Source organism: Dromiciops gliroides, chromosome X (assembly GCF_019393635.1).
Source record: "Dromiciops gliroides isolate mDroGli1 chromosome X, mDroGli1.pri, whole genome shotgun sequence".
Classification (NCBI taxonomy): domain Eukaryota; kingdom Metazoa; phylum Chordata; class Mammalia; order Microbiotheria; family Microbiotheriidae; genus Dromiciops; species Dromiciops gliroides.
Window position 1 is genome coordinate 69,340,797 of NC_057867.1, and position 26,419 is coordinate 69,367,215.

Here is a 26,419-nt window from a genome sequence, read left to right on the forward strand (position 1 = left end):
CCTGGGCAAGTTACCTAAACTTTCTTCCCCTCAGTTTACTCATCTGTAAAATGAGAAGATTGGGTTTAATGGCCTTGAATATCCCTTCTAACTCTAAGTCTCTGATCTGCTGATCTCCTAATCCAAGAGGGCAATGCCCATCAGCTCCAAACACTGTATGTTTGAGCAGTGCAGGGTCAGCTGGTAGAATCTGGTAGGTGGGAGGGAACATTCCTTGTGAAAAGTCCTTACAGGACTGTGGATGTTGGTGTTTCCATTTTAAAGGGACCTGCTTTGTATCTCATAGACGTGGCATACTCTTCTTATTCTTTGGGTTGGCAGTGTTGCCTTGCCTGTCTTTAGCTTCGAGATAGGAGGGGTTTGTTTAGTTTCAAGTCTAATGAGACTCCCTAAATTCTAAATTTATCAGAAATGAGTGATTACCTTGGACCTTTCTAATATTTGTATCTCCCTTGTGCCCAGCCCAACACCTGCTGTATGATTAGGGTTCAGCGAATGTCTGTGGAATTGAATTATATTGGAGGAGAGGGGTCAAAGGTGCTGCTTCTAATTTCCTAAGAGAAGGACAGCATTTCTTTTTAATATCACTGACTTATTGTTTCTTTTCCAAATGTCAGATCTCTGGATATTTGGAGACAGCTATCTGCCTTGGTCGAGATATGTGAGTGAGCCTTGAGGGGGACTGGCCAGACGGGCACTGCCCAAATTTACTGGTTCCCAGAAAGTGTTGTGGGGGGGGAGGGGCCCCTGCAATGAGGACTGCTCTCTTGTGACTTGGTCTTTGGCAAAAGTTCCTGTGGCTTAGACTGGCCCCAAACTTAAAGGATGGTGATGTTTATAAAGAAAACATAGGTTGGCTTGTCAGGGTCCTTATTTAGCATGCCCTGTGCACTGGAAGGGGTGCACTGGATATTTGTGGAATGAATGAATGAATGAGAGGAGGGCATCATGGTCTTATGGGAACAAATGTTTTCTTTGTGGAATTCAAGATGATGGATGAGCCAAGATCAGAGTGAGGTCACTGCTTTCCAAAATTGTGACTTTGAGGGGCCAGTCATGTTATGACTCCTTTCCCAAAGGCTTGGCTACTAGCCACCCTGCAGAAAAGAGATCCATGGTATAAGAAGAAGAGGAAGTGCTTCGGGCTCTGAAATGTCCTGCTGTTGAAGCCATTCTGTGTGCAGAGTTAGAAGAGAAAGGGAGGGGGTCAGTTTGCCATAGTTCACTAATGAGTCCGTTGCAAACTTGACCTTCTAGGTTAGACTCTAATCATTAATACACTCCCATCCTCATACTGTAATCAATACTTGAACCTTTAAGGAAAGTACAAGGTCAGGTCTTAAATACCATTAGCCACCTTGTTGACCTTATCAGGAGCTACACACAGAAGAAATTGAAAAAATAATGCGAGCAGGAGAGAAAAGAGCACTTGGGCATCAGGATGCTTTATGTGGCCTTAGCTTCAGAGATCTCTTCAGCCTCCCACTGGTACTGACTGTGGCCTATCCTCTTCGAATCCTGGCTGACTCTTGCCTCTGCTCTTCTATAGCTCCTCCAGCTGATGATTGATGGTATGGAGGATTTTCTCAATGGCCATTCATGTGGTAACCCTCCCTCATGTCCCATGGCTATCCCACCTGATTCTGTAATCCTTCATTTCTTCACTCATGTTCCTTTCGCCACTTCTTAAGCAGAGGCAATCATTGAATATAAGGTGCACTTTACTGGTCCCTACCATGCTCCTCTCCATTGCCCTTTGGCTGGATTTTTTATTTTTATATTTTATTCGATTATTCTTATGTGACATTGTTAGTGTGGGAGTTGATAAAGACTTGTACCTTCTATAAATAGCCAATCAACATATATTCTGGCAGTTCAATAGAGATCAAAGGGACCTTGGAAATATTCTCTCTCCTAAATGAGACTGTTTACATTTCAAGGCCATTGAGTCAAATCCTATCCCCTTACAGATTAAGAACCTGAAATCCAGGGAAATGAAGGGAGTTGACCAGTTGTTGCAAAGGGGGTAAGTGGCAGAACCAGAATTCAAATTTAGGTCTTTGGATTCCAGACCAAGTGTTCTGCTAGAAAGAAATTACGGAATCTTGAGAGTTAATCTGTTAGGCTAAACCACATATGTCTTTGTTGGTTAAAGAACCAATTATTTAAGAGGAATCAAAGGGCAAAACTTTAAATGAGCACTTTGCACTTTGAAATTGACCTTGGATACAGCGTACCAAGAGACTAAAGGGTGTGGCAGGAAGAAATATCTGGTTTTCCTTAGAAATAGGGACACATTAGAGATTCATGAACATTCATTAATCATTTAATTTCTGTGTTACTACTTTCATCCATCCCTCTCCTCTTTTCATCTCAGTATGTCCTTAGGGGACAAAGAATGGTATTACAAGATGTAAGTGCTTTTATTTGGTTTCTGGGACACAAAGGAATTTTCACTTAATGAAATACAAATATCAAAATTCTAATATTTGAGCTTGTCAATTTGGAGCACATGACTATTAGAATTCTGAATTCTTTTTGAGTATTATGCCTCCTTTTAAACAAGTTTGATTGGGGTTTTTTATCACTTTAACTTCCCAATTCTTTCTCCCTTGTTATATGTAAGAGAAGTAACAGTTAAGAAAAAATGGCCACATTGACCATCACTGACAGTACATGTCTTATTCTGCACCTTAGTCCATCATCTCTTTAGCAAAAGGACAGAAGTAGGTTTCATTATTAGTTCCTCTGGAGTGAGTCAAGATTATTCATTACATGGATCTGAGTTCTGATATCTTTTTGTAATAGGATTTTATTTTTTCTAATTTAAATGTAAAGACATAGCATTTATTTAAAAATTTAGAGTTCTGAATTTTTTCTTCCCTCCCTCACCTCTCCCCCTCCTTAAGACAGTAAGCAATTTGACATAGTTTATAGATGTGCAATCATGTAAAACATATTTCCACATTAGTCATGTTGTAAAAGAAGAATTAGAACAAAAGACAAAACCACAAAAATACAGTGAAAATAGTATGCTTTGATCTGCAGTCAGACTTTATCAGTTCTTTCTCTGGATGTGGAGAGCATTTTTCATCATGAATCCTTTGGAATTATCTTATATTGATCATTGTATTGCTGAGAATAGCTAAGTCATTTACAGTTGATTATTGTACAATATTGCTGTTACTGTGTTCTCCTTGTTCCGCTCACTTCACTTGCATTAGTTTATATGTCTTTATAAGTATTTCTGAAATCATCCTGCTCATAATTTCTTATAGAACAATACTATTACATTACACTTGTATACCACAATTTGTTCAGCCATTACCCAATAGATGGGCATTCCTTTGATTTCCAATTCTTTGTTACCAACAAAAAGAGCTGCTACAAATATTTTTGTACATATAGGTCCTTCTCCCCTTTTTGGATCTCTTTGGGATACAGACCTAGTGGTGGTATTGCTGGACCAAAGGGTATGCACAGTTTTATAGGCCCTTGGGCATAGTTCTATATTGTCCTCCAGAATGGTTAGATTAGTTTACAACTCTACCAATAGTGCATCAGTGTCCCAATTTTCCCACATTCCCTCCAGAATTTTTCATTTTCCTTTTTTGTCATATTAGCCAATCTGTTATGTGTGAGGTGGTATCTCAGAGTTGTTTTTAATTTGCATTTCTCTAATAAATAGTGATTAAGAGCATTTTTTCATATGATTATAGATAGCTTTGATTTCTTCTTTTGAAAAGTGCCTGTTTATATCCTTTCACCATTTATCAATTGGGGAATGACTTGTGTTGGGTTCTTATAAATTTGATTCAGTTCTCTACATATTTCAGAAACACTGGCTGTAAAAAAATTTCCCTAGCTTTCTGCTTTCCTTCTAATCTTGGCTGCATTGGTTTTGTTTGTGTAAAACCTTTTAAATTCAACATAATAAAAAATTATCTATTTTACATCTTATAATGCTCTTTATTCCTTGTTTGGCCATAAATTCTTTCTTTCTCCATGGATCTGATGGGTAAACTATTCCTTGCTTTCCTAATTTGTTCATTGTATCATCCTTTTATGTACCCATTTTAACCATATCTTGGTATACAGTGTAAGATAGTCCTCAATACCTAGTTTGGGCTGTTTTGTTTTCCACTTTTTCCAGCAATTTTTGTCAAATAGCAAGTTCTTGTCCCAAAAGCTTGGGTCTTTGAGTTTATGATACACTAGATTATGATGGTCATTTACTACTGTGTATTTTGTATCTAATCTGTTCCACTGATCCACCACTCTATTTCTTAGCCAATACCAGATTATTTTAATGATTACTGCTTTATAATTCAGTCTGAGAGCTGGTTCTTCTAGGCCACCTTCCTTGACATTATTTTCATTAATTCCCTTGATATTATTGACCTTTTGTTCTTCTAGATGAATATTGTTATTATTTTTTCTAGCTCTAGAAAAGAAATTTTTGCTTGTTTGGTATGGCACTGAATGAGTAAATTAATTTGGGTAGAATTGTCATTTTTATTATATTGGCTTGACCTACCCTTGAGTAATTGATATTTTTCCAGTTATTTAGATCTGACTTTATTTGTGTGAAAAGTCTTTTGTAATTGTGTCCATATAGTTCCTGAGTTTGTCATGGTAGGTAGGTTCAAAGTATTTTATATTGTCTATAGTAATTTTAAATGGAAATTCTCTTTCTCTCTCTTCCTGCTGGGTATTGTTGGTAATATGGTGATTTATGTTGATGATTTACATAGGTTTATTTTGTATCCTGTAACATTGCTAAAGTTGTCGATTATTTCAACTAGTTTTTAGTTTATTTTCTAGGATTCTCCAGCTATACCATTTTATCATGTACAAAGAGTAATAGTTTTGTTTCCTTGTTGCCTATTCTGATTCATTAAATTTCTTTTTCTTCTCTTATTTCTCTAACTAACATTGCTTTAATCTCCTTGTTAGTATTTTATTTAAGTTTTTACTTCAATATTCATTACAGAAGTTAGTCTATAGTTTTCTTTCTTGTAAGTTTAGGTGTCAGCACCATATTTGTGTCATAAAAGGAATTTGGTAGAGCTCCTCCTTTGCCTGTTTTCCCAAATAGTTTATAGAATAATATAATTAATTGTTTTTTAAATGTTTGGTAGAATTCACTTGTGAATCCATCTGATCCTGAGAATCTTTTCTTAGAGAGTTCATTGAAGGCTTGTTCAATTTCTTTTTCTTTTTCTTTTCTTTCTTTCTTTTTTTTTTAGTGAGGCAATTGGGGTTAAGTGACTTGCCCAGGGTCACACAGCTAGTAAGTGTTAAGTGTCTGAAGCCGGATTTGAACTCAAGTACTCCTGACTCCAGGGCCAGTGCTCTATCCACTGTGCCACTTAGCTGCCCTTCAATTTCTTTTTCTAAGATGGGGTTATTTAAGTATTCTATTTCCTCTTTTGTTAATCTGAACACTTTGTATTTTACTAAATATTCATCCATTTTTCTTAGATTGTCAGATTTTTTGGCATGTAATTGGCCAAAATAACTCCTAATAATTGGTTTATTTGTTTTTTCACTCGTGGTGAATTTACCCTTTTCATTTTTGATAGTGGTAATTTGGTTTTCTTATTTTTTAAAACTAAAATTGAGCAATGATTTATCTATTTTATTAGTTTTTTCATAAAACCATCTCCTAGTTTTATTTATTAGTTCAATGGTTTTCTCTCTTTTAATTTTATTACTCTCCTTTGATTTTCAGAATTTCCAATTTAGTGTTTAATTGGGGTTTTAAAATTTGTTCCTTTTCTAGTTTTTTTAGTTGCATGCCCAATTCATTTATCTGCTCTTTCTCTATTTTATTGAGATATAAATATAAAATTTCCCCTAAGGACTTATTTGGTTGTATCCCAGAAATTTTAGTATGTTGTCTCTTGTTGTCATTCTCTTTAATGGTATTATTGATTGTTCTATGATTTGTTCTTTGACTCACTTCTTTTTTTTTCTTCTTTTTTTGTGGGGCAGAGAGGGTTAAGTGACTTGCCCAGGGTCACACAGCTAGTAAGTATCAAGTGTCTGAGGCCAGACTTGAACTCAGTTCCTCCTGAATCCAGGGCTGGTGCTTTATCCACTGTGTCCCACTTATTCTTTAGGATTAGATTATTTAGTTTACAATTAATTTTAATCTGTGTTTCCATAGTCCTTTATTGAATGTAATTTTTATTGCATTATGATCTGAAAAGGATCAATTTAATATTTTTACTTTTCTGTATTTGATTGCGAGAGTTTTATGCCCTAACACACGCTCAGTTTTTGTGAACTCTATTGTGCTAGTGCTCTTCCTTGCCCTGGGACTATGACCCAGATCCCCATATGGGAAATCCAACAGAGTCCTGTACCCAATATCAGAAGTGTCCCCAGTAATCTTCTTCTGACCAGTTGTCCATCCCCTTTACCGTCTATGGGCTGAGAACTAAGTCACCATTGCTGATTCAATCACTCCCAAGGCTGATATTGACTTGCTTGGGCAGAGCCTTGCTGCTGGTTTGCCTGAATTCTGCCTGCACTGGACTGCACTTCTCTCTCACCCCAGTAAGACAGACCTTTCCTGTCAACCTTCTAAGTTGTCTTGGGCTAGAAAATTGTTTGTTTCATCGTGTCCTTTTGTTTGTTTTGCTACTCAGAATTCATCTTGAGGTGTTATTTAAAAACTGTTCAGAGGGGAATTTGGGAAAACTCAGTGAATCCCTGTCTTTATTCTGCCATCTTGGCTTTCTCTCCCTCTCCCCCTCCCTTTTGTCCAAAAATGTTCTTCTCTGCCCTTAAACTAGGGCCCACAAGTGGGTGTGGGCAATGGAGTTGCCAAACAGCATCTGGTCCTGCGTCTAGTCCTAGTACAGGGTGCCCTGTAATCACTTTCTGATCAGTTGCCAAGTCTCCTTATCATCTCTGACTTGGGAGCTCCCAAAGCTGTTGCTGCTTCTGTCACTTCCACTTAGTCCTATTGCTGGTGGCACAATAATATATCATTGTGTTTATGCATCACAGCTTATTCAGATATTCCCTAACTGATAGACATTCACTTTATTTCTAGTTCTTTGCTGTCAGGGAGAGTGCCCCTATAACTATTTTGTTTTACATGGGACCTTTTCCTCTGTTGTTGTCCTTGAGCTCTGTGTCTACTGGTAGAATTGATGGGTCAGAGGGTATGGAGAGTTTCAACACTCTTCTAGTTCAAGCATTGTCACCTTCCCTCATACGTCAGGGAGAGGATCAGTCATCTTTTTCGGCCACTTAGATTTGCCCTTCGAGCCTGACTTCTCTCTACCAGGCTAGTGACCAATGAGGTACTGCCACTTGCCTAGGTTTGATGAGATCCCACAGCTAGGAGCATCCATAGAACCATAACAGAGTCCAGGATTCTTTGGGGGCTTGGGGAGGTAACATTGCCGTGTCATTTTCTTTCATGAACTTGTGAGGGCCATTTCTCTCATTATAGTGCCCATGGTAAGGATCCTAGTGACCTCATTATTGCTTGTTCTACCAGGTGGAGTTCATCATTTCTGTTTTTAACTAGATTGGTTAAATAGTTCTGCAATTATCTCCAACCTTTTTTTTTTTTTTTTTTTTTGGTGAGGCAATTGGGGTTAAGTGACTTGCCCACACAGCTAGTATGTGTTAAGTGTCTGAGGCCATATTTGAACTCAGGTCCTCCTGAATCCAGGGCCAGTGCTTTATCCACTGTGCCACCTAGCTGCCCCATAGTTCTTGAATTATCTAATAATTGCAGCTTAAAGCAGCAGTGGCAAGTTTTTCTTTTCTTTATCAGAGGGTCAGCTTCTTTAGGTATTAGTATTTCATAGGATCTAGGCTCCAAAGGGATTTTAGGAATTCATCTTATCCAGTTTCCTCATTTGAATGATGAATTGCATAATAAATAGCTGCCATTTCCATGACTGTGGGGGGAGCTAGGTGGGACAGTGGATAGAGTGCCAAGCCTAGAATTCAAATGTGCTCTTAGACACTTATTAGGTATATGACCCAAGGCAAATAATTTCACCCTGTTTGCCTCAATTTCCTCATCTGTAAAATGAGCTGGAGAAGGAAGTGGCAAAGCATTCCAGTATGTTTACTAAGAAAATCCCAAATGGGGTCACTGAAAATGACTGAACAACAATAACATGACTCTTTAAGGTTGACAAAACAATTTATATATGTAACAAGGACTCTCTGCTGCACCCCCCCAGAGCCAGGCTGCTACATCTTCCCCTCATGGTTCTAGGGGTGATTCTGAGGAGTTAGGGGTATTTTTCTTCTAATGCCATTGGTTTGAGCCCCCACTGGTTGTGTTCCTTGCTGTTAGATGCATTATGTAATATGATCCTCACAACAGTTTGGCGAGAAAGGTATTAAAGGTCTTATTGTTCCTATTTTATAAATGTAAGGAAGTTGAAGTCCAGAGAGGCAATGGGAATTGCCCAGGGTCACGTATTGCTAGTAAGTGTCAGAGACAGTAGTGGTACCCAGGTCTTCCTCATGCCAAGCCCTGAACTCTTTTCTCAATAAGTTTAGGTTAGGAGAACCCAAGTATTTTTCAGATGAAATTGAATAGATTCTAAGTCAGCACAAGATGAGAAGAGTCCAGATCACTGTAAAGACAGATATTTTCTACTTTTCTCAGCCCTTCTTCAAACTTGTATAGTGACTGAGCTACATGTAAATGACTTGGTCCAATTAAAACTGAACAGATAAAGGCTCTAGAGTAATGTAGGGGGAATTTTTTGGGCCTTGGGCTACTTTTGGGTGATAGCCCAGGGATAATTTGTGTGGGAGTTTGTGGCCCTTCAGCTCCCGGATTCCAATGGAGAAGAAACTTGGCCCTTTCTCAAGAAAAAAATACCTTTTCCTTGACTCACATACACATCTAGAAATATGGACTCCCAGCACAGGAAGGACCCTTATAAAGCCATTTAAGGCCACCCCCTTCCTTCAGGCAAGACTGTCACCAAATGGTCTCAGGCAGATGAGAGATACTCTTTGTTTTCAAAATGCCTCAGATCCTCTAAATCCCTCTGTCACCCATGAGTGCTTCTACCTATTTCCCAATCATAGTTTGTTTTGGGGGGGCTTGGGGGGAAGGAACTGGAAGCTAAGGTCATTTCAAGAAAGGAAAACAAGCCAACACCAGCCTTTTCTTTGCAAAGGATTCATACTACTGGGATGGTAAGGACAGATGAAGGCTGGTAAATTTGTAACTGTTACAGAACATTAAATCCCATCAAATAAGAAAATGCAATTACATTTTAAAGGCAAAGGAGAGAATGGCTGCAGGAATGTTGCAGCCAGATCACTGAAACAGGCCATGATTTTTTTTCTTTTTGCTTCAGTAGAATAAGACAAAAGAGCAACATTCTTGGCACATCCTGTGTATATTGTTTTGCTCTCTGAAAATCGAATTCTTTTGTTTCTGTCAAATGAAATGATTGTCTATTCAGTTTATTATTAATTTAGCAAAATAAACTTTCCTTAATTAAGTGCTGCTATGTGCAAAGTGCTGTGCTGCGTACCCAGGAATACAAAGGTAAAAAAAAAAACCCCAGTCCTTGCCTTCAAGGACTTCCTGGTCTCCTGGGGTAGGGTTGGGGTAGCACGCACATGCACACACACATACATGGGTATACACATCCATACAAACCCACTGTATACAGTATAAATGTGCTCACATCCACATAGTGTACACACACCCCAGTATACCACACACAGATACCACAACACACATCACACATGTATACACCATTCATATACAACACAACAAAGAAACATACGGTACATCAACACACACACTCCACACCTACATATACATACACATACTCCACATACAAACACAATTTATACACACACATATTCCACATAGAAACACTATACACACACCGCAATACATACACCACCTATATACACATACTCGTCACACAACCATGTACAGATACCATATATGCACACAAGTGCACACACACGTATGTACACAAACATGCACACACATGCACACCTGGAAACATAAACATAATGGTGACTATAGCATGGTAGAGAGAAAGGACTGATCCAGCTAAAAGCCTTAGGAAAATCTGAGAATGAGAGATAGCTTACTTGGGGGGGAGGAGTGGCAAATACTTCATGAAGGAGGTAAAATGGCAGCCAGTCCATGAAGGAAGAAAAGGGTCTTGACAGTCTGATATGACAGAGGAGTATACTGGGCACATGGGGTGGTCTCCATACATGCCCAGAAGTGGGCCAGTGTGGCTGCAACAGAGAGGGCAGTAAAGGGCAATCTTGTGAAATAAGGCATGCTGGGGTTCACCTGTGGAGGGCCTTCTGTGGGGGCCTGAGGAGTCTGCATTTTATCTAAGGGGCAACAGGGAATTACTGAAAGTTTTTTGAGTGGAGGATATATGATTAGACCCCGTGCTTTAGGAAGATTATTTTGGAAGCTGTATGAAAGATAAACTGGAGAGAAGAAAAACTTAAAACAAGGGGATGCTCATATAAATGAAAATTAAAATGACCCTGACATGGAAGAATTTGTTTTTCTATCCTAATGGAGACTCTTTCACTTTCACTTTTCTGCTTAAGCTCTGTGATTTTGTTATTGTGGGTTACATACACACCACCCATTGGAGAAACTCCCTCTATCCATTATGCTCTGCTGCTGGCTTCTATATTTGACCTATTCTATATCTTTTATATTTTTAGCCTTTGAAAAACCATTTTCAATCAGCTTGTCTTTTTAAAGAAATTAAATTTTTATTGATTTTTTTACACTACCAGAATTTACTCCACCATCCTCCTTCCTTCTCCTTCCCCAGTGAGCCATCCCATGTAACAATTTTTTAAAAAGAGAAAGAAGAGAAAAAAATCAGTAAAGCTGATATATTGAAAAAATTCTGATAATATATGTAGTTTTCCACACCCATGGACCTCTCACTCCTGTAAAGGATCTGGAGTTGGAGTGTCATTTCATATCTATCCTTTGGGACCATATTTCTTGTTTATAATTTTGCAGCATTCATGTTTGATTGTTTCATGGCTGTACTTTCCATTTACACGGTCGTAGTCGTGGGTATTGTTTTTTTGGCTCTATTTACTCCACTCTGCATCAGATTATGTAAATTTTCCCATGCTTCAAGCACAGTAATTATCCATTAATTTCATATAACACAATTTGTTTAGCCATTCCCTAGTTGATGGGTTTCTACTTTGTTTACAATTCTTTGCTATCACAAAAAGTGCGGCTATAAATATTCTGATGTATATAGGGACTTTCTTTTCACTGGTTTCTTGGGGGTATAAAACTAGTAGTAGAATCTCTGGGTCAAAGGGTATTGGCCATTTTAGTCACTTTCCCCACATAATTCCAAATTGCTTTACAAAATACTGGTTCACAACTCTACCAACAATGTACCAGTGTTCCTATCTTCCCACAGCTCCTCTAACATTGACTATGCCCATCTTTTGTCATCTTTGCCAATTAGAAACCTTGGGGTTGTTTTGATTTGCATTTTTCTTATTTTTAGTAATTTGGAACATTCTTTTGTATGATTGTTAATAGTTTTCAATTCCTCTTTCAAGGATGGTTTGTTCATATTCTTTGACCACTTATCTCTTGGGATTTTTGGTTTTATACAGGGCATTCTAAAAGTCTTAATGCACTTTTAAGCTATTAAGACTTATAACTGCACTAAGACTTTTGGGATACCCTGTATTTTTCTGGTAGTTTTCTATATATCTTGGATTTCAGACACTTATATGATACTATTTTTTCACATTTGACTGCTTTTTTAATTCTAGATGCATTAATTTTGTTTGAGCAGAAGGTTTTCAGTTTCATGTAATCAACATTAGCTTATTTATTTATTTAATTATTCATTCATTCATTTATTTGTTTGTTGCAATCGACTCCATTGTTTGGGGAAGAATACATCTATCTGCATCTGTGAAAGGTATACAATCTGCCTCTTTTCTAATTTTTTTTAATGGTATGATCTTTAATATTCAGGTCATGTATCCATTTTGAAATTATTGTGAAACATAGCATAGGATGTTGGTCTAAGCCTCAATTTCTGTCAGACTACTTTCCAGTTTTTCAAAAAATCAGCATGTAATTTTCAAAGTTATCTTGCTTGTTTGTGTTTCCTTCTGGCCTTTTATTCTCTTCTCTGCATTAAAAAAAATTGCTGGGGAAGCTAGGTGGCGCAGTGGATAGAGCACTGGCCCTGGAGTCAGGAGGACCTGAGTTCAAATTTGACCTCAGACGCTTAACACTAGTTGTGTGACCCTGGGCAAAGTCACTTAATCCCAATGGCCTCACCAAAAAAAAATTGCTTCAGTGACCTTCCATTAAGCCTTGTCTTCCCCATTAGATTGTATCTTTAAGGGCGGAGATCCTGCCTTACACATCTTTGCTTCTGCCTTTTTCCTCTCACCCCCATAGGGCCTTAATAATTACTTCATATTCTTCACCTTTGTATACTCTACTACCTTCCAAACAAATGGCCTTGTTGTTCCTCAGGTTCGATATTCCATCTCCCCATGTCTTGAATTGCATAAGCTGTCTCTCCACAGCCCCCTTCCTTCCTGGAATACACACCCTCAGCATCTCCTTCTTTTGGAATCTGTAAATTCCTTTGAGGCTCAGCTCAGTACTACTTTCTCTGGAGAGCCTTTTCTGATCACTGTTGTCAGTATTCTCTCCTTCCTCAAATTATCTTACATCTACTTATCTGTGCGCATGTTCCATCCCCTCCAGTAGAATGTTATTCTTTGAGGCCAGGGATTGTTTCTTTTTTTTCTGTCTGTATCTCCAGAGATCAATACAAAGCCTTGCTCATAGTAGGTGCTTAATCAAGCACCTTTAGATTCAGCTTGGTTGGGTTGAATTGAATTCTGTGCCTCCTGGGCAAAAGTTGGACTAGCAGGACACTTAGCAGGTCAGTAAACTTGTTTTAATTGATCATTTTTGTCAAGAAGGATATATTAAGTACTTAATTCCTCTAAGAAATGGGCTAGAGGGAAAGGATGGTACATTCAGGTGTATTAGGAACTTGTTAAATAGATCTACAATCAGCCTGTAATCACCTAAGCACCTGTTATGTGTCAGGCGCTGTGCTAAGTGCTGGGGATACAAAGATGGTAAAAACACAGCCCCTGTTCTTGAGGAGCTCACAGTCTAATGGGGAGATACAACATACAAACATCTATGTACAAACCAGTTTTATACAGGAGAAATTGGAAATAATAGAGGGAAGGCACTAGCATTAAGGGGGACCACTAAAGGCTTATTTTACAAGATGGAGTGGTAGCTGGGACCTGAAGGAAGCCAGGGATCTCTGCTCTGCACTTTTCAGCATTTTTTACCCATGACACAGATAAAGATGGAATGGTGTGCTCACTCATCAGATGTGCAGATGGCAGAAGGCTAGAAGGAATAGTGAGCATACTGGAGGACAGAATAGAATGTTGGGCTGAATCAAATAAGTTTCAGTTTAATCAGGACAAATGTAAGAAGTTACATTTGGGTTCATAAAGTCAGCTTCATAAATATAAGCTGGAGGAAGTGTAGCCGGATAACAATTCGTATGAAGAGATGTGGGGATTATAGTGGATCTTAAAGTCAATGGATTTCAATAATGTGTCAAGACAGCCAAGAGAGTAAATGTTATCTGCTGTTCTTTGTGCTTCTTCTCGAAGAGGACCATGACATTGGGAGGTGATGTTATGACCTGCAGTGAGTTGAGATAGGGCTGTGCAAGGTTACCAGCCTCATTCTCTCTTCCAGAGCCATCTGGGTCCAGTGGCGAGATCTAGATCAGGATCACATTCTCCACCTGGATCATCTCTCCTCTCTAGGTTTTTGTAGCACTGCTCTCTCTTCTTCTCCTCCTTTTCTGGATCATCACCAGTATCACACCTTCTAACCAGTCTTCTTCCACTTTATTCTCCTCCACAAATTCTAAGATCCATCCACCCTGGACTACTTGCTTTTTTCTGTGCAAGACACTCCATCTTCCAACTCTGTGCTTTTGCCCCAACGTTCTCCCTGGGCCTGGGATGGACTGCTTTCTCACTTCTGCTTTGGAGTTTCCCTGGCTTCCTTTAAGATTCAGCTCCAATCCCACTTTCTGCAAGAGGCCTTTCCCTGTCTTCCCAGCTACTAGTGCCTTCCCTCTGATATTTCCTTCCATCTACCCTGTATCTCTCTCATATTTATGTGGTTGTTTGTGTGTTGTTGCCATCAGATGGTGAGTTCCTTGAGTCCAGGGACTGTTCCTACCTTTCTTTGTATCCCTACCCCTAAGTGCAGTGCCTGGTGCCTAGGAAGGGCTTCATACATGCTTGTTGATTAATTGCTGGATTGATTATGAAGTCCTGTCACTCTTACTGTACTAGGTGTGCTTTGAAAAGAATTGATTCAAAGTATTTTCTGCCTTCGAGGAGCTCACAACTTGAGGCAACATCGTGTCACTTTGATAGAAGTAACAAAGAGTAAATATATTGTTCCAGTGTCTTAAGACATCATTTCTTGTAGAATAACATATGTTTATAAATGTTATGTTTCCTTATGCTCTGAAATCTTTCACAGTTCAACTCCGAAAATGGTTTTGCTCTTTTAAAAATAGCATAATTGTCTAATTTTTAATGATGGGTGAAATGAGATTTTGAAATCTTACAGTGAACGAGGAAAGAATAAAGGAGGAAGTAGGGGAGTTGAAGGTCACAGTGTCTGATGCATAAAAAGACTGCCCACCATGTTATACACTTAGTGTTGAGTGATTTCTGATAGTGAGAGAGAATGGAATGAAAGAGGGAGGGCCAGGGAACCTTATCAAGGAGCTGAGAAGCAGCCCCAGATTAGTGCATGCAAGTGCTGACCTGTTAGGAGCCATATTTAGCTTCATTCAGCTTGCGGAAGCTGTGGCTGCTGATTCCATTGGCACCTAGCCTTCTCCAAATGAGTATAGGTCATGACGACCAAGTTACCCCAATCAAGAAGTAATGGGGTCCAAGTCCCATGAGTCCCATGAGTCCCCTCCAGTTTGTTGTATATAAGCTTGGAAAGTGCCCCATGGAGGTCCCTACCAGGTTTAGCTCTCTAGGACCTTATGGTGTGCAGACCATCCTGGTTTAGGTACCCATGAGGATAACCTCTTGAGGCCAGCACTCAGGCCTTCTTTGTGGTTTTGTTTCAGATCTCAGGCATTTCCCCCTTCTCTGATTCATACTTGTGGCATTTAAGGAACCATTATTTAGGGGGTTCAAGTTTCGATACTTTGATGGATCCATGGTCTTATCAAGTTGAGTAAAAATAGTTGACATTTATATAAAATATCACCTATATAAGACTTGAAAGTTTACAAAGTGTTTTCCTTGGAGTGTCAGAACAACACAGTGAGCTAGCGACTACAGGCAGCATGCTTTTCATTTTACAGATGAGGAACCTGAGAGGGGAAGTAGCTTTCAAAGGTCACATAGGTAAAAAGTGGAAAAACTGTGATTTGAACCCATGGCCTCCACCTGCAAGTCACTATGGAAGGTGGTCTTTGGCAGTGCAGATTGTGTAGGGTCTTCACACCTTCTCATCTTGCGCAACTCTTGAACTCTTTCCCATGGCCTCAGAAGGAAGCTGATAAAGAACAGGAATCACAGCACGGCTATTTTCTATAAATGCAGCACAACCTAAGTGGTGGGTGAAGGAGGCGGTCCTTTGTTTTTGAAGAGGACCAAAATGATATCACTGTATTAGAGTCAAGTTACAGTGTGTCCGACTATGCTTGATCAGACCAATGTGAGCTCGGAATGTTCTATCACAGGTCGGGCACAAATAGTCCATGTGACCATTTGGGGTGGAGTCTCTCAAGTTTCTCATGTTTCTTTTGAGCATCTTCAATTCTGCTTTGCTCATAGAGCACAGCACCTTCCCTGATGAGGGCATGCCACGTTGGCTGGTCCTGTGGCAGTATCTCCTATGTGATGCAATCAGTCCCACAGTTCTCCAGAAAGGCCTTGAGAGGGTCCTTTTATTGCCTCTTCTGGCCACCTTGAAGTACTTGCCTTGTGTGAGATCTCCTGAAAATAGTCTTTTGGGAAAGCATTTGTTTGGCTTTCAAACAACATTGCCAGCCCATTGGAGTTGTGCTCTCTGCAGCAGAGTTTGAATGCTTGGCACTTTAGCTCAAAGAAGCTCAGTGTCTGGTACCTTATCCTGCCAGATGATCTGCCAAATCTTCCTCAGACAATTCAAATAGAAGTGATTCGGTTCCCTGGCATGGTGCTGGTAGGCTGTCCAGGTTTTATAGGCATACAACAATGAGGTCAGCACAGCAGCTCTCTAGACCTTCTGAGCAGTTAGAAAGCCAGGAATTTGTCCTGGGTAGAATTTTCCTCATCTTCACCCTCAAATCTGGCCCTTTGTTGAATTCTTGAGTTAAATCAAGGGTTCTTAAACTGAAGTCCATGGGCCCCAAGAGTCCATGGGGCTTCATGAAGTTGGACAGGGAAAAAGTACATCTTTATTTTCACCAACCTCTAACTGAAATTTAGCATTGCCTTCAATTATTTAAAAACATCATGGGAAACTAGGTGACACAGTGGGTAAAGCACTGGCCCTCGAGTCAGGAGGACCTGAGTTCAAATCCAGCCTTAGACACTTGACACTTACTAGCTGTTTGACCCTGGGCAAATCACTTAACCCTCATTGCCCTGCCAAAATAAATAAATAAAGGAACAAATAAACAAACTAACAAACAAATGAGTAAATGAAAAACAAACATCATTCTGAGAAGAGGTTCATGAGCTTCACCATAGAGGTGAAGAAGCCTGGAATTAGACAGACATTATAGGATTTAGACATTGGAGCATCCCAGGATGGTGAAGCGAGAGGACTTCGGTTGAAATATGTGTCCTAGCCTGACATTTCCTACTTGAGTGACCTTAGTGTCCCCATCTGTATAATGAATTATATGGCTTCTATGCTCCCTTCCATCTCTAAATCTGTCACCATGAACAAATTACTATTTATTATGGATTATCAAATACGAATATTAAAAGGAAATATACTTAACTGAGATAATGGATCTTTTGGAGGCTCCCTTAATGCTTATGATGCTTGGCTTATTTTTAGAGGGTTTCGATGTTAGCTGGTTAGTTAGGCTTAAATGAGTATAGTGTCATTTAAAAGGCTGATGGTAGCATGGCCAACTTTGCCCCTTCCCTTTTTGGTATTTTTAGTGTTTTCTGGAGGCTTTTTGGAGCCTCGGGGTAATTTGTGTGGCTTAGTCATGCACGTAGGTATGACGGGACAAGCAAGCTCTGTGGCCCTGCCTAAAAAAAAGCAAGGTGATCTTTCTCAGTCAACAAGAGCTGTAATACTGTTGTAGAAGCAGTAGTAATAGCAGCATAAGGAAGCAGGTAGAGGGAGAGTGACCTTTCTCTTTGTAGGTCCAAGGATGACAAAATGACCAATATTCAAAGTATTAGAAGTACTGAGCGATAAATATGAAAATAACTGAAAATGACCAATGTTGGAAGGGCACTATTGGTAGAACTGTGAACTGGTGGTCCAGCTATTCTGGAGAGCAATTTGGAACATTGCCCCCAGAGTTACTGCACATGTCCTTTGACCCAGTGATATCCCGACCAGGCCTGTGCCCCTAAAGAGATCTCAGAAAGGGGGAAAGGCCCCATATCTACAAAAACATTTATGGTAGCTCTTTCTATAGTAACAAGGAACTGGAAACTAAGGAGCTGCTTTTCAGTTGGGAAATGTGTAAACAAATTATGGTATATGAATGTCATGGTATCCTCTTGTGCAATAAAAACGAAAAGATGGTTTTAGTAAAACCTGGGAAGACTTTAGGAACCACTGCAGAGTGAAGTGAACAGAACTAGGAGAACGATTGATTCTATGACATGGATATGGTGAAACAATTCTGAGAGACTTAAGAACTCTGATGCAGTGCTCAGCCACACTTGCAGAGGCCTTATGATGAAGCGTGCTACCCACCTTCTAAAAAAGAAGTGATGAATTCCAGATGCAAAATGAGACATACATTTTTTGGACATAACTAAGATGGGAATTTGTTTTGCTTGTTTATGCATATTTATTACAAGGGTTTTTTTCTCTTTGTGTGTGTGAGGGGGTGTAGGGTGATAGGAAGGAGAAAAAAAGAAATGTTTGAAAATTGAAAAAATTATTTTTAAGCAATGTGAAAGAAAAGAGGAATCGTTTTGTGCTTTGTATTTGTATGTAACATTCTGAACACATTGTTCAGCCCATGATAAGTATTTAATAAATACTTATCGATCGAAAAAATAATAAATGTAAAATGAATGTTCTACAGAGTCAGATCAGTTTTGCTGCCACTGAGACACCCACCCTTATAACAGGAACTCACATTTCTCATTCCTAACTTGTCCATGCTACACAGAGGCAAAAAGTCAGTGGCAGATTGGGAACAGATGGTAACTGATCATGCTTTGGAAAGCTTGGTTGTTCTCTTGTTGACCAAGTTCACCTTCTTCAAGTTGTTGAGCCTAAAGGGAAACTAGTGCTTTAAAAAATTGGCCTGTACCATTGAACATGATCAAGAAACACTCCTCATGTTCCAAAGAAATCCGAATCTATTTAAAGGACAAAGAAGCAACACTTTATAACAAGGGCAGAAGAAGTAGGTCTTTTTATGTCTCAGGAGATGAGAGGATAGGTGAAATTTGACACACAAAAAATAGACATTGGCAACCATATGGGATTCCTAGGCTAAGGAGGACTTGAGATGTATACCTTCAAGGGAACTAAAAGAGTTCCTAGAAAAGGTCGCAGTGTAAATTGTTGTTGTTTTTTCCTTTATCAAAAGGATAGGTTCTGTTATTCTATTCTTCTTCCTTCCAGAGAGGACCAAATTCAGTTTTGGCATTAAAGCAAAAAGATTAGTCTGATACTGAGGCAGAACCCCAAGAAAATTCCAACCCCTAGTCCTTTTCCAATCTAGAAAGACCAAGGGCTAGTGTCCTGATCTGTGTCCTCTGGTGTGGCACAGGCCACATCTGGAGCTCTGTGTTCAGTTTGAGAAGCTACAGTTTAAGGCCAGTGATGAGTCAGCGTCCAGAAGAGGGCAACTGGGAAGTCCTTGAGTCCATGATTTAGAAAAATCTGTCGAATGACCTGGGAATGTTTTACCTGGAGAGGAGAAGACAAATGAGGGACAGGATATTTCTTGTCAGGTGTTTGAGAAAGAGGGATCTGACTCGTTCTGCTCAGATCTAGAGTAGAACCAGGAGCAATGAGTGGAAGTTGAAGAGAGGTAGATGTGGGTTTGATAGAAGGAACAATTCCTAATAATGAGTTTGTCCCAAATGGACTGATCTTCCTTGGCAGGTGCTAAGTTTCTACCCTCCCTGGAGGTCTTCAGGTAGTCTGGATGCTCACTTGGCTACTCTAGGGATACTCTAGAGAGCATTATTGTTTAGGTATGAGTTGGCCTGGATGCCCTTGGAGATCCTTCCCTACTTTGATTCTTTGATTCAGTCCAGAAAAGAGAACATGATTTTGAATATGTAAAACCTGAAAAGGAGTTGGCCTGACTCGGTGGAGAGAGTTCTGACCTTGGAAAAGAGAAGAGCAGAGTTCCAAATATCTCTTCTAATAGTAATAGGCGTTCGAATCTGGACAAGTCAATTTCTCTCTGCCTCAGCAAGAACAACTCCTTAGGATTAAATTTCCTAAGTCAGAAAGAGGTTTCCATGTGTCTTGGTTGGGGTAGAAAGAGTTCCCTATGCTGCAAGAAGCTCAGAACTTTCCCAGATTTTGGCACGTCAGATACCATGTTGGCATAGTTGAAAGGCCCCGTGTATGTACTTCTCCTTCCACAAATTGACCAACAAGAAGTTCTGCTCATTCAACAAGTCTTTATTAAGTGCAGCGATTGTGTGCCAGGGCGCTGTGCTGGACAAGGGCAACGCGGCTCTTTCTGTTAAAGAGCTTATGTTCTATTGGGGGACAACACGTGCACAGATAAGTACAGATGAAGTGTATGCCGAGTAAGTATAATGTGATTCTGATGGCTGCAATAATGGATGGATGGAAGGCTTCAGAAAGGTCTTGTGGGATTGGTGGCTCTGAGCTGAGCCTTGAAAGAGGCTAGGGAGGTTGTGAGCTGGAGGTGAGCTGAGGGAGCTTCCAGGCATATGCCGTAAAGCCACAGGGGTGGGACATGGAATGTCCTTTTTGGGGAACAGCAAATAAGCCAGCCTTGTCTTCAATGGAGCCATTAATGTGAAATGGATTCAGAAAGAGAGGTTGGAGCCAGATAGCGAAGGGTTCGAAAGATAGAGGAATTGGTATTTGTTCTTCAAGGCAGTGGGAAGTTTGCATTGGATTAAAGATTGAGTGGAGGTAGTCATTGCCCCTCCTGATGCATTCTGACTTGCTGAGCCTGGGCAGATCACTTAGGCAACTTTCCAAGTGTGTAAGTTGCACAGAAGGTGCTGACCTGCATCGGTAGAGGGAGTTTCCTTCTTCAGAAGTTCCCTGGACCAGCATAATCACAGTTCCGGTTCCCACCCCATAGGCAGCCAGTGGTTCTCTCACTGCACATTTGACTGATCCCAGTGTTCTTTTGGATTTACCCTGAATCCTCTGGACTTCATTCTGAACTATCTTGACTGAGGGAATTGCTAGAGAAGAGTCTAGACTGCCCTCAAGTTTTCCTGGTACAGATCTCTTGTGGGTCTGCATTTAGTCAGGACCAAAGGCTGATTCCATGTCCTAACGGCCACTGCATGATCTGCTTTTGTCCTCCATTTGCTTCATCCTCTTGGCTATGCCTTAAAGTGCCAAAAGATGACTGGCATAGTCAAGACCTTGTATGCCCAAGGTGACGTGGTCACCATTTGGATTGATATGGCCAGGCCAATCCTCAATAAAACTGGGAAGTAAGCTCCTCTCTCCTCCCACTCACTTCCCCTCTCTCCATGATGTTCTTCTGTCCTGGTGTCCCCTCTCTCCCACCATGCCCACTCAAGAGGGTATGCATTTTTAATAGTGACTCGAAGTAGAAAAAAGCTGTGTTCTGAAGTGGCTTCGTAGGCACAGTCTAAGGATGGTTACTGTCTCTCCTTCCTTCTTTCCCACTCCAAGAAGGGAAGAAATACAGATAGGTTTGGCATACTTCCTTGGGTGCCTATTCTTGCCATAGGCCTCTGGGAAAGTGCCCAGTTGCCCAGTGGAGTTGTCCAGCCCTACACAGCTATGTGTCAGAAAGGCAGCTGGAAAAATCTGCTGGCCAGGAATTCCATTTGCAACCTGAGAGGTGTTTTCAAATGGTCAGTCAGGCTGGAGGAAGGGCTACTCAATAGGAAGGCCAGAAGAGAACAGATTTCTTTTCCTGGGACCACAAATGGTGGCCCACCAGGCCAAGACCTCGATGGGTTAAGCCAAGCAGGCCTGCTGTTTGGACAGAGATGAAGGATGTGAACACAGGGCCGAGTGGTGACAGATTCCAATATGAATATGAATATGAATGAAAACCAGAGCGAAGCGGGTAAGCCACTAAAAAGCTTCCCACACTTTAGAAATTGGTTTTGTTAATAAAACAGCAGTGCTTTGGAGAACACAGGAAATAGATTTCTCATCTTTAGCACCTGCTTCTTACTGATTTACTGCCAGCCAATGATTAGGCTCTGTCAGATCCAGGCTGCTTTAAGGAGGACAGATTAGGCAAAGTTAAGGATGCTAAAACAGGCAGGTAGTTCTCAAAAAGTGCCACTGATTCGGGAGACAAAGCATTCTGTCACCTGGAAAATGGAACGGAAAGGAGGGATGCTTGTGGAACAGCTCAGTGATGGTGGTGGCTCTTAAGCTGTCTTGATGCCGTTTGTTTTACAGCTCAGTTCTCCCTCTCTGCCCTTTGAATTCAGCCCTTTCTTATAACAGAAAAATCATATCAGGAGAACCTACCAATGTAGTGACTGTGCCCGAGGGCTTTTGTCCCTGTTGTCCCTTACTTCCCTACAGAAACTCAGGAGACACACTTCATCACTCCTTCTACGAGATTAACATTGGCTATTGCCGTCCACTAGAGTTCAGCTAGGTGGCTCAGTGGGTAGAGCACTTGGCCTGGAGTCAGGAAGTTTCTTTCTTGTTCTGTCGTACAGTTATGTCCAACTCTTCATGACCCTAAGACTGTAACATGCCAGGCCCTCCTCTCCTCCACTGTCTCCTGAAATCTGTCCAACTTCATGTTTGTTGCTTCCATGATACTGTCTATCTATCTCATCTTCTGCTGCCCCCTTTTCCTTTTGTCCTCCATCTTTCCCAATATCAGGGTCTTTTCCAGTGAGTCCCATCTTCTCATGATGTGGCCAAAACGTTTAAGCTTCGGCTTCAGTATTTGACCCTCCAGTGAATAGTCTGAATTGATTTCTTGAAGTATCGACTGATTTGATTTCCTGGCTGTCCATGGGACTCTCCAAAGTCCTCTCCAGCACCACAATTCAAAAGTGTTGATTCTGCAACGCTCAGCTTTCCTCATAGTCTAACTTTTACAGCCCGTCATTGCTACTAGAAAAACCACAGCCTTTGTCAGCAAGGTGACATCTCAGCTTTTTCATACGCTGTCCAGATTTGCCAGAGGAGCAAGCATCTTTTAATTACATGGCTGATGTCACTGTCTGCAGTGATCTTTGAGCCCAAGAACATACAATCTGACACTGCTTCCATTTCTTCTCCTTCTGTTTGCCAGGAAGTGATGGGACCAGTTGCCAAAATCTTGATTTTTTTTTTTGCGGTGCAGTGGGGGTTAAGTGACTTGCCCCAGGGTCACACAGCTAGTAAGTGTCAAGTGTCTGAGGTCAGATTTGAACTCAGGTCCTCCTGAATCTGGGGCCGGTGCTTTATCCACTGCACCATCTAGCTGCCCCCATCTTGATTTTTTTGATGTTGAGCTTCGAGCCAGCTTGTACACTCTCCTCTTTCACCTTCACCAAGAGGCTTCTTAATTGCTCTTTACTTTCTGCCGTCAGAGTGATATCATCTGTGGATCTGAGATCATTGATAGTTCTCCTGGCAACCTTAATTCCAGCTTTTGACTTGTCTATTCTGGCATTTCACATGATGTACTTTGCATACAAATTAAAGAAATGAGGTGACAATATACAGCCTTGTTTTATTCCTTTTATGATCTTGGAATTAGGAAGACCTGAGTTCAGATTCAGCCTCAGACACTCAGTATCTATGTGACTCTGGGCAAGTCACTTAACTTCTTAATCCACTGGAGAAGGCAATGGCAAACCATTCCAGTATCTTTGCCAAGAAAATCCCATACAAGGTCACAGTCAGACACAACTGAAAGGTGACAATTACAACAATGACAACAACAAGAGTTGAGCTCCCTTTCAGTGTTATTTTCACTTTATTTCCCATCCTTGGATTCCCCCAAAAGGCTGCCATGAATATTTTGGTGTTTTTTAGGACTTTCCTTTTTGTCCTTCTCCTAGAGGGTTACTTAGGTCCAGTGATGGGCTCCCTGGGTCTGAGGGAATGAATAACTCAGCAACTGGGTGTTTCTCATGCTCCCAAAGAGGGTGTCTATGCTCCTTTCCCCTTAATGTCAATATTGTTTTTCTACTCTAGCATCATTGCCTGTGCTATGAGCATGAAGCGCTATGTAGAGGCCAACATTTCCCAGAAGTCTCACACCACCATCAAGTACTTTATGAAGATGTGGAGCAGTGTCAGTGATACGCTTATCTTCATCTTCCTGGGGGTTTCAACCATCGGTGAAAACCATGAGTGGAATTGGCCATACATTTGTTTCACCATCATTTTCTGCCTCGTGTGGCGAGCATTAGGTATGGGACCGTGAGTATTTCTGTATGAACCAAATGAGCTGAACTTGGGGCTAAATTAGATATGATATCTTTCAAATGCCAAGATAGTACGTGATCCTGAAATCACACATTTCGAGCTGGAAAGGTAGTCTGACTTTCTCTTTGACAAAGGAGAAAATCGAGGCCCAGAGGATTATAAAGACTTGTCCAAGTGCTCACAAGTTTTACGTACCAGAGCCAGGATTTGAACCTAGACCTTTAACTCCAAATCCATTGCTCTTACCACCAACTGCCATATTTTCTTCTTTGAAGGTGACCGTCACATTTGCATGAAAATGAACTTGCTATACATGTGAGTTTGCATTCACCTTTCTGGGCCTTAGTGTGTCAGGTCAAAATCCTACATAAAATGAGGTGAATGATGAAAGGTTCCTGAGAAGGTTGGCTGCAGAGGGGATACGTTTTTTGGGCAAGTCATTGACTAGTGCTACTTGTTGATACAGGGAATATTCACAGCAGTGTAATAGGAGAGATAGAGTAATTCAATGGGAAACAGTCCACTGCCTATGTGACCCTCAAGAGTAAGTTCCAACTCTTCTGGATACCGGTTTCCTCCTGAATTAGACTAAATGTCTGCTACGGTTCTTCCAGGTCTAAGTCTATGACTCTGACAGTGATATTATTACTCTTGTTGGCTGAGTTGGGCTGCCTCTGGTGTCCTCCCCATCCCAAGTACACCCAGCCAGTCACATTGGCTCTCCATATGGCCCTTGAAGGGCCTATTGCCACTGTACTTGGCCTGTGTTGGCAGTAGGGGAGGAATGTGGGCCTTGCATCTTGAGTGATCTCTATGTTCCTGCTTTGCCTTTGCAACCTTCTAATATAATTGTGGATGTTTGGTGTCATTGCTGTAGGAGGAGAGAGTAGGTCAGAAGAGATCTTGCTGGCTAGAAAGTCAGGAGAGCTGTGCCACAGACTGCATGACCATGGCCCAGTCACTGCCCCTCTCTGCTTCAGTTTACTCCTGTGTAAAGTAGGAGTTGGGGGAGGCTAGGACTAGGATAGATATCTTCTGAGGTAGGGCTTTGTCAGTCTTGTTATTCTAGAGTCCTCTATCTGTACCCTAGAATAGGGTGATATTGGGGCCTTGAGCCACTGCCCCACAGCTTTAGATCCTCATCTCCTTCTTACTCTGGGATTTTTCCTAGGACTCTGCCCACATTCATGAAGACCAGGAAAGGCCCTGAGAGATCACCTAGTCCAAACCCACTCCTCCCCATTTGGCAGATGGAGAAACTGAGACTGAGAGAGAGGAAGTGAGAGCTTGTGAGTAGCAGGGCCATGATTTCAACGCTCTAGGTGGAAACTCCTTGCTGTTCCACATCAATTGTTTTGTACGAGGCCACAGCGGCAGACAAGGGAAGTGCCCACGTGGGCCATGCCATATTAGCCTGCAAACCTCATTGCTTCATTACCAGCTAAATAGGGCCTCCTCTTTATCGTACAATTTATAGCTTCTCTCGGCATTCTGTTTATAGTTCATCATCTTTGCTTGACATTTATATGTTGCCCTCCCCCTTCCTTCCCAACGAATAGTCATCATTGTACCGTTAGCCCTTGCAGGGAGGCTGAGACACTTCCCCCATGGAGATGGCTATGGAGAAGCACATTAGGCAAATTGCTCAGGTGTGTGAGGAGGAGCAATAAGGCAGGCTGGGCCGCTTGATTAGCCATTACCATGTGGTGTAGGGGGCTTATTACCAGGAAACCTAGCAGCCACATGTCATCCAGGTTCATAGAAGCCGATTTCCCGCTCTTTCAAGGGACTCGGCAGAGTCTCACCAAGGCTGGAAATATGTCTCTTCCTGTTGTTGTTGTTTAATTAAGTGAAATAGGAAAACAGATGTCCTCAGACTATGTACCTCAGGCTCAGTGATGGGGAAAGGGAGAGTCAAAGCAGGTAAGGAGAACTCTTTTTTGGAGATTTAGAGCTGGAAGCAGGTGTGTGCTTGTGAGCTGATTGTTAAATTTTCAGTGTGAGCATTTACACCTCAGAAATCTGCAAATGCTACAAATCAGACCTTGATTTATCATTTTGTTGACTGTCTAGAAATCTAGACAACATTGTCTAGAGAGAAGGTGATAGAGAAAACAATAATACTGCAAATTAAACTTAAATGTGTTATACCTATATTTTTTTCCCCTTGGAAATCCAGTTGTTAAAATTTACCAGCACACCACTGGTTGGTAGGGACCTTTGAGACCATCCATTCTATAGATGAGGAACTGAGGCCCAGACAGGGTGTGAATTGTCCAAGGTCATACAGGTAGGAAGGGAAAAAGAAGGATTTGAAGTGGTGTCCTCCTACATCCTCTGAGGTCCATCATGTTTTCCACTATACCAAGAGCCAATAAGATCAGACCCTCAAGGCTAAGGAGAGTATTTCTAACCATTGCTAATAGCCAATGAGGCAGTCAACAAGCATTTATTAAGTTCTTACTGGTTGCCAGGCACTGTGCTTAGTGATGGGGCCACACAGAAGGGCCTCTTAAGAGGCTCGGAAAGGTTAAA

At 41.0% G+C, this 26,419-nt stretch overlaps 1 protein-coding gene across 1 annotated transcript in view; it reads left to right on the plus strand.

Annotated features, from left to right (window-relative positions):
• Positions 1 to 26,419, plus strand: part of LOC122734080 (sodium/hydrogen exchanger 2-like) — a 93,339-nt gene that overhangs the window by 12,620 nt on the left and 54,300 nt on the right. Inside the window, 1 exon segment of the mRNA XM_043974767.1 lies at positions 23,651 to 23,868. Coding sequence (XP_043830702.1) covers positions 23,651 to 23,868 — 218 coding nt within the window.